General features: G+C 49.1%; 1 protein-coding gene across 1 annotated transcript; it reads left to right on the top strand.

The window, feature by feature from the left end:
• The first annotated feature begins 5,471 nt into the window (after window positions 1-5,471).
• Window positions 5,472-9,221, top strand: NHP2 (NHP2 ribonucleoprotein). Its single transcript, XM_046665994.1, has 4 exons — window positions 5,472-5,796; window positions 5,870-5,939; window positions 8,084-8,189; window positions 8,862-9,221. Exons 1-4 carry the CDS (start codon window positions 5,637-5,639, stop codon window positions 8,985-8,987), a joined length of 462 nt encoding a protein of 153 aa, XP_046521950.1. The 5' UTR covers window positions 5,472-5,636; the 3' UTR covers window positions 8,988-9,221.
• The last annotated feature ends 125 nt before the right edge of the window (window positions 9,222-9,346 follow it).

The raw sequence follows: 9,346 nt of genomic DNA on the forward strand, positions 1-9,346 counted from the left end.
AAATCCTGGTCTGTTTGACTCCCAGATCCTTCCTCTCTCCACAGAGCATGCTTTTCCCTAGACTTGGTTTAATTGGTAAACTGCCAAAGCCCTATTAGATATTAAAAATAGTTAAAAAACAACCAACAAAATTTTAAAAACCAAACCCTACAGCCATCAAATTAGTTTAGTACTCGAGAAAGAACAGAGAGGCTGGAAATAGACCCAAATACATATTAGAGTTTAGCATACAGCAGAGGCACACTAAATGGATGTGTGGAAAGAGAAAGAATTGGATAAATGACATCAGGACACTCCTGGCCATCGGGAAGAAAGTCAAGCTGGAGCCCTGCCTTGCTCTAAACACTCACATTAAACCTGATGATCACAATTTTTCATATAAACAGTGAAACCACAAAAGCACTAGAAAAATTTCCTTAAAGTACAGAAAGCTTTTCTAAAGCGATGAGACAATCCTACATAAAAACCGGATAAGAATAGGACAGGGAGTTGACAGCAAAAGAAACACAAATGACCTACAAAAACATGAAACGTCTAGCCTTCCTCTGAACTAAAGAAATGTAAGTGAAAACAAGACGCTGTCTCTCCTAACCGCATCATCACCACCCCCGTCTGCCTAAAAAAGTTGCTAAAACCCAGACTTGGCGAGGGATGGAGAGACACTCTTAGAGCAACTGTGAACCCCACCTCTTGAGAGGACACGTGGACAAGATGGATTATATCGAAGCATAAATGTTAGGAACTTATCCCTGGATAGACTCACAAAAGTACCAAAGATATTACACAATATTCATTGCAAACTTATTCAAAATAGTAAAAACACTAAAAACAAACTAAAGTCCACCAGTAGGGACGGGTTAAATAAATTATGGAAATCCACACAATGCGATACAATGGAGGCATTAAAAAGATTTATCTCTATTGTGGAAATAGAAAATTTTCCAAAGGTATGTTGATAAGTTGAAATAAATTGCCAGAACAGTACACTATTTAACATATGTAAACAAATATATCTATATATATCCACTTGCATATATACACAAAAACCTCAATAGTGAATACCTCTGGAGAGCTTAAATGAGGGGAATAGGTGTCAGGGAGAACAGATGTTTAACTTTTCACTTTATATTCTTTTTTTGTCCTTCTTCTCCCCAAAGCCCCTCCAGTACATAATTGTATATTCTAGTTGTTGGTCCTTCAGGTTCTGCTATGTGGGATGCCACCTCAGCATGGCCTGATGAGTGGTGCTAGGTCCACATTCAGGATCCCAACCAGTGAAACCCTGGGCCACCAAAGTGGAGCATGCAAACTTAACCACTCGGCCAGAGGGCTGGTCCCCGTCACTTCATATTCTTATATACTATCTGAATTTTTTCTTTTTTTTTGCTGAATAAGATTCGCCCTGAGCTAACATCTGTTGCCACTCTTCCTCTTTTTTTTTTTCTTTTTATGTGAGCTGCCACCACAGCATGGCCACTAACAGACAAGTGGTGTAGGTCCATGCCCGGAATCCAAACCCAAGCCGCTGAAGTGGAGTGTGCCAAACTTAACCACTAGGCAACTAGGGCTGGCCCTGAAAATTTTTTTAGCATAAATATTATCATCTTTAAATAATAAATTTTAAATTCCAAAGTCAAAGTCTTGACCCTAAAGAAACCCATCTTCCTGAAGTGCCAAGCTGTCGTTTCTAAGTTCCCAGTTTTATGCAGTAAGGTGTGTCCCAAGCAGTTGTGACCGAGGAAGGTTCCGTCCTCTAGAGTCCCACTTGATGGTCCCTCTCTTCTCAGGTTCTGTCCTGAAATCTCAGGCTTCATTTCTGGGGAGACAGCAATTGTCACTAAGGAAACTAGGCTGGGATGTAAGTTTCCATTGATCATCTTGACTAATATTGGCATACTAATAGTGACGTAACTGGCCTACAAAAGAATTAAAGCAGATTTCCAATAAATCGCGTAAACTATATATAGTTATTTATATATATTTTTTCTTCTACTTGAACTTCAGCTCCTAAAGTAAGCATCTAGCTTGATAAATAAAAAGTCGCCCTCAATTTGAAAATGGGCAAAGGATCTGAATAGACATGTCTTCAAAGGTATGCAAATAGCCAATAAGTTGGCTATGAAAAGTTGCTCAGGATCATTAGTCACAAGGGAAATGCAATTCCAAACCACAATGAGATACTGCTTCACACCTACTGGGACTACCATAACGAAGAAGTCAGAGAACAGCGAGTGTCAGAGACCACGTGGAGAAACTGGAGCCCTTGTTCACTGCTGTAGGAACATGAAATGGAGCAGCTACTGGGGAGAGTAGTCTGGTATTTCCTTAAAATGTTCAACACAGAGTTGCCATGGCCCCAGCAGTTCTATTCTAGGGATCTACCCAAGAGGACCAAAAACATATGCCCACACGAAATCTTGTGCACTGACTTTCATAGCAGCGCTATTCACAGCAGCCAAAAGGCGGAAACAACCCAATCCGCCAACTGATGAATGGATGAAACGTGCAATATCCATTCAACGAAATGTTATGGAATAGTGGAGTACTGACACATGCTACAACATGGATGACCCTTGAGAACACTGTGCTCAATGAAAAAAGTCAGACACAGAAGGCCACACACTACATAATTCCATTTCTGTGAAATGTCCAGAACAGGGAAATCTATAGAAACGAAAGTAAGTTAGGGGTTGCTTAGGGCTGGGGAAGATGAAGGGGTTGGAGGGTGATAGCCAAAGGGTATAGGGGTTCTCTTTGAAGGGAAACAATGTCTTCAAGTTGATTGTGGTGATGCCTGCACAACTCAGTGAAGCTACTAAAACCACCGAATTGTATACTTTGAATGGACAAATTGTATAGTATGTGCATTACATTGCAATTAAAGAAAAATCATTCTCTCCAACTTTTTAAAAGATGATGCCCTGGTCTATGTAGATCTAACTTTCTAACTTTTAGATGAGGCACTAAAACCCAGACAGATTAAATGACTTACTCAAAGTCACTTGTCATTTAGAGCCCTGCTCTACTGCCCATTGGCCATCATGGTCTCATCCACACTACACTGCTTCAAGTGAGCTCGAGTGGCCATTTGAACAAAATCAGTGAGGTAACCAAAACCACCTTGGATCCAGCACAGAGCTCTGGGACTGTTTAAGAAACACACAGTGTGGTTTACTGAGGACATGTTTGTTCTTAGCACTTCATCGTCTTATGGCTCAAAAAGCTGACACTGGTGACCTGGCCAGGCCCAGTGTTCCTATGCTTTTACCATTGAGCCATGTTTCATATCCTTTGAGCTAAAGTCAATCACCAAGTCACAGAGTATGAGCAGAGTGTGGGCTGGAGGCAAGTGGACCTGGGTTGAAATCCAGTTTTGTGTGAGCTGGACAGAGCTATTCACTTTTATGAGCCTCAGTAAATTGTGAATAATAAAGGCATTCTTTGTGAGAGATAGTATATGCAATGTGCTTGGCACATAAATGTTATCTTCCTCCTTCCACATAAGAACCGAGGGGCTGGCTCCATGGCTGAGCGGTTAAGTTTGTGTGCTCAGCTTTGGCGGCCCAGGGTTTCACCGGTTCAGACCCCGGGTGCAGATGTGGCACTACTCATCAAGCCATGCTGAGGCGGCGTCCCACATAGCACAACCAGAGGCGCTCACAACTATGTACTGGGGGGCCTTGGGGAGAAGAAGAAGAAGAAAAAGGAAGACTGGCAACAGATGTTAGCTCAGGTTTCAGTCTTCAAAAAAAAAAAAAAAGAACTGAGAAGCCCTAATGACTGAGACCTTGGTGAGGTCAAACATGCACATTTGCTGGAATTTGCTTGAACCGGGTTTCCCAGGGATGAAGTTACTCTGCGGATAGAGTTCATCATGTCCTGTGCACAGATTTGGCAGTGCATCTCCCCTTTGCGACCCTGACACATGGCCATTCATCCTACAAGCTGAAAACGTTCACGGGAACGCCACTCAGAAAGAAGAAGAGAAAACCAGCCCGCTGAGCCCTGCCAGCTGTGTCCTCAGAGGAGCTCTGCTCTCACAGCTCACTGCTCCCTGGGGAGGGCTTCCCAGGAGGGCCAGAGCCCTACTACAGGGCTTCCCATAGGGGAGCGGGGGCAAGGGTTGGGATACAGCAGTCATCAGCATTAAGGCAAAGCTGACAGTAGCCACTCATCCTAAAGCTCAGGAAGGGACTATCTTTTCTTAAGAAATTCCAAAGTGAAAACATTTAAAAGGTCAGTTTTCTGTTATGTTGTGCATACAAACTTCGCCTACTTTCAAATTATTTTTTATTGCTTATATAAAGTATTTTCATTGTTCAATTGATACATTTATTTCTTATTAAAACACTAAATTAAAAACCTATTTGTTTTTTATTTAATGACTTTGCACTTGGTTAGAGCACTAAAAGGCCAATTTTTAAGTTGGCTTAACTGACCTGCACTTCCACAGCCACCTTCAGGCTTCTGAAGTTCCAGTGACTGGCCTGTTCTAACACCACAGAAATGGCAGGCCTACCACCGCATAATCAAAGGCAATTAATTTGAGCAATTATCTAATTAATATCCACCCAGTGTTCCAAGACGCGGTGGAAGAAGTTGGAGATACAAAATCCACGCCGGTCTAGGCCTGCTCGCCTCCCCACGTCGCGGTCCCCTGAGCTTTTACAGGTAACTGCACACTGGGCGCCTCTCAGAGCTCCCCCCGCCCCACGTCGCAGCCCCAGCGCGTCGCCCGCAGTGTTCACGGCTGCACTCGTGCTGTCTCCGACCTCAGCGCAGCTAGATGTCTCCGCGATGCATCCGATGTGTGTGTGATGCCTGGCGGTGCAGGAACCACGAGGAAAACAGAACGTTAGGGGATGCGGTGGAGGGTCGGAGGGGTGCTGCAATTTTAGAGTGGGGGTCAGGGAAACCTCTCCAGTGGGTAACATTTGAGCAGATCCCTGCGGGAAGAAGGGGAGCGAGGCACGGACATTCTGGGGAAAGGCGGCCCCAGACCCTGGAGCTCAGTGAGCGAGTCCATCCTTCGCAGTAAAAGAGAAAGCAGAGTGCGAAAAACGGTGCTAGGACGGAAGAACCCTTACCAGTGCTTTACCTTAACCTTGGCACCTCGGGCACACCACCCAGGACCAAATGAGGATCAGATTCTAAAGTGGTGTGGAAACCCACCCAGCAGGCCGTCCTTTCCTCAACTCGGGTCCCAGACCCCGCCGTCAGGCAAGGATCCAGCCCCACGGGATCACGCCCCAAAGTCGTGGTCACGCCCCAAAGATATTGCCTCCTTCCCCGGCTCCCATAAGCCCCGGTGACTTCGGACTCTCAGACCCGCCCAAGCGAGTGTCCCCGCCCCACCCCGCCCCAGGCCCCGCCCCTCGCCTCAGATGCCCTCGGCCCCGCCCCTAATCCGCTCCGCCCGCGGGTCCGTGGCGGGAGAGAGAGAGCCCTTACGGCCTGGATTCCGCCCCTACCAGGTCGCCAGTCAAGGAGCTGCGCGTCAACGATTGGTCTGAGTCGGAGACCTCGTTTCCCGGTTGCAGTGTCGGCTGGCGCCCCGCAGAGCGGGGTGACCCGGAAGTGACTCCTCGGGCCGCGTGGACTCGTCACCTGGAGAGTGTGTTGCGGCGGCGGCGGTGATGACCAAAATAAAGGCCGATCCGGACGGGCCGGAGGCTCAGGCGGAGGCGTGCTGCGGGGAGCGCACCTACCACGAGCTGCTGGTGAATCTGAACCCCATCGCGCAGCCCCTGGCTTCTCGCCGGCTCACGCGGAAGCTCTACAAATGCATCAAGAAAGGTGCGGCGGCGCCGGGCGGCCGGGCGGCGCGGGGGGCGGCCCAGGCCCCCGACTGACTCTTCTGTCATTGCAGCCGTGAAGCAGAAGCAGATTCGACGCGGGGTGAAGGAGGTTCAGAAATTCATCAATAAGGGCGAGAAAGGGTAAGGACCCCTCCTGCCAGACTTTGCATTTCTGACCGGTAAGGATGGTAGTAGTCTCGGCACCAGTGCTCGGCCTCAACCCCACACGCAGAAAGTGAGCGAGCAGTCGGTGAGTTCGCTTCAGTACAGCTACCGATCCGTCACTTCCACGAGCTCAGGGACACCACGGGGACGTGAATTCCTGGGCAAGCGAGTCGTATAAGCCAGCTCGCTTAGGGTGGACCCCAGCTTCATTCGCTCAGCGACTGCCTATCGAGAGTCTACTTTTTCTGGCACTGTGCTATCGGGAGACGGTGACGTTAATCAAATAACCACACAGACAATTACAAGTTTTGCGGTAGGTAACTATGAAGGAAAACTACAGGGTGCAGTGAGAATGACTTCCTTCTTCCTCATCTCTCTTTTCTGGTGTTTATCAAAATCTGAAACTTATTTGCCTTTTTTCCCCTATCTCCCACTCAGGCCAGAAAATAAGCTTTTTGAGAACAGGATAAAGCCCCTCACTGCTTTCTCCCCAGAAGTGTCTGGTACACTGTAGGTGCTCAAGAGATAAATAATGCTGGGGGATTGGATTCTCCATGGGGAGTCTGACCTAGGTGGGGGTAGCTGAGGTCTGAAGATAGAGGAATTCGTTTGGGCGGCTTCTGCCAGAAGAAAGACTGGGCCCCGGGGCAGGAGAACAGTAGTGGTGGGCCGAGGTGCTACCTTCTCACGTGGCTTTGTAAGCCGTGGTGAGGATAGTTGTTTCTGGACCCAGCTTTGAGAGGCCATTGAGGGTTAAAGCCAGGACATGACTAATTATGTTTACACCGTAAGAAGATTTTTCTGGCAACTTAAGAAGGATCAGAGATGCAAGAGTAGACTTAGGGAAACTGAGACAGGAGGCTGCTGTAGTCTAGAAGAGATGAAGGCAGTTTGGCTTAGGTTGGTGATGGTGGAGATGGAGAGAAGTGAAGTGGATGGATCTGAGAGGACTTGCAGACCAGAGTGGGGAGGTATGGATTTCAGCTGAGTGGACAGAGGGCCTGCTTACTGAGCTAGTGGACAGTGGAGGGGGGCTGGGATTAAGTGGGAAAATCCTGAGTTTGGTTTTAGACAAGCTTTTGAGGTGCCTTTTAGATACGTGATCCCTCTCCCCAGCAGAACCATCAAATAGGCAAATGGCTGTATGGGTTTGGAGCTTGGAAGAGAGGACCAGGCTGGAGAAACAGATTCGGGAGTTGGCAGCACATACATGGCACTTGACGCCATGGCCATGGCTGGGGTCAGCCAGGGAGAAGGCAGCAAGAGGGCAGCCAAGGGAGCAGGCTGTAAGGAACACTAGCATTTAAAGGCTACTCAGGAAGAGGAGAGCCACGAGGCAACAGGAAAGCTAGGAGAGGGTGGAAGCAGTGCTCTGAACCAAGAGCTCTTTGCTTGTGTTTGCCTGTCACCTGCCCTGGAGAACAGACTCCCTCTGTCCTCAGGGCTCCTGAGGGCCTTGCCCCAGAGCCCCAACACCTTGCCAGCTAGGAGCCCTAGCTATGGATTCTCTGGAAAGCCTTCATTGGTTCCCTGTCACTCTTGGGACTGAGCCCATGCTGCTTAGCCTGGCACTGAAGATCTCTGGGTGTGGTCCCTGCCAAGTTCTCTAGCCCTGTTTGCCCCAGTCCCCATCCTGGATTCCAAAGCTATTCCAGGCTCCCAACAGCCAGCCCCTGTGCATCTGGTGCCATTCTGATTCTCTCAGCCTTAAATTACTTTCCCCACACTCAGCCCCTCCCTGGGCTGCCTAACAGAAAGCCATCCTTCAGCTTTCTGTTCAAGTGTCACCTCCTGAATCCTTTTTTGACTCTCCAAGGAGAGCTGAGCTCTTACTCCTTTGTGTGCCTTCCGTACCTCGTCTGTCCTAACGTGATACCACTTGTCAAACTTGGTGGCATTTACTTGTTGCAAAAAAATAGAGATTACCTCCCCAGAGGAGTGCACTCACCAAATATAAATTTGCACGCACTTTCAGAGGTTGAGAGGCCATTAAAAACTGGGCTTCTTGAGGGTGGGGGCCATCTTAGCCGTCTCTGTACCCCCAAGGCCCAGTCCAGAGGTGGCACTTTGGACTGAGAGACTGACTGAGCAAGCTAGAAACATTGTTTCTCTCACTTCAGGATCATGGTTTTGGCAGGAGACACGCTGCCCATTGAGGTGTACTGCCATCTCCCGGTGATGTGTGAGGACCGGAACTTGCCCTACGTCTATATCCCCTCTAAGACGGTGAGGAGCACGTGAGCCCTGACCTTGCTCAGCACTGGAGGACGGGGTCTGGGATCGGTGTGCGGCAGCTTGGGAAAGAGCCCAAGCTTTAGAGTTCAGACAGGCCTGGGTGGATTCTTGACTCTGCTCCTTCCTAGTTGGGGGCTGCAGACAAAGTTCCCTCTCTGCACCTTGGTTTCCTTCTCATAAAATGGGAATACCGTTCCGTGGACTGTGAGAAGGAAGCAGAAGGTGTACACGGACATGCTTTGTCAACTAAGCTGCCGCACCATGTTAGTCCTCCTGGGTGGGTGCACTGCTCAGAGCGGGTGTTCTAGGGGCCTGCAGCTGTCCTCATCCTTACAGATAGCAGGGCCCGGTCTGGGGCACAGGGAGTGGGCATGGCTGGGACCTGGAGAGCATAGGCTCTGCCTAAGGAGACAGCCACTGCTGGGCTGGAGCCCTTTCACAGTTGCCATGTGGGAATGTAGGCCCAGTGTCGCTAGACCACAGCTTGAAAATTTGCTGAGTTTAAATGATGGCAACCAATGTGAGATGTTTTTAAGTATAATGTTGATTGAATAGCACTTGTCTGTAGGCTGGATTAGGCTGGCAGGTCACTGGTTTGTGACTCCCTGGCATAAGGCTGTGCGACCTTTTCTCCAAATAGCCCTTCTTTCCCCTTTTCTGCAGGACCTGGGTGCAGCCGCCGGCTCCAAGCGCCCCACCTGTGTGATAATGGTCAAGCCCCACGAGGAATACCAGGAGGCCTATGACGAATGCCTGGAGGAGGTGCATGCCCTGCCCCCACCCATGTGAAGGACTTGGGGAGCAACCTGGCACCTGCTCTGGAGGCTGTTGGGCTGGCGGCAGGCCAGCTGGGAGCCCTTCTGCTGCCCACTCTCACAGCATCTCCGTCCCGGGGCACGTCTTCTTCCCAGGCAGCTCCAGCAGCCCTTTCACTTCTCCATCAGTGCTGTTTCCTGCTGAGCGTCTGTGAAGACACTTCCGAGAATGTGGTGTGGGGGAAGTAAATGCTAAGACTAAAATGTGGTAAGTCTGTAGGTGTTTTTTTAAGCAGCAGCTGCTGGTAGGGCCAAGGAGTTGGTGGGCAGGAAAAAGTAGAAGCAGCCTCTCTCACCAGAGAACCCAAGGACTTTTCAGAGTGCTCAGTGCTA

The sequence above is a fragment of the Equus quagga genome, chromosome 7, assembly GCF_021613505.1.
Source record: "Equus quagga isolate Etosha38 chromosome 7, UCLA_HA_Equagga_1.0, whole genome shotgun sequence".
Classification (NCBI taxonomy): domain Eukaryota; kingdom Metazoa; phylum Chordata; class Mammalia; order Perissodactyla; family Equidae; genus Equus; species Equus quagga.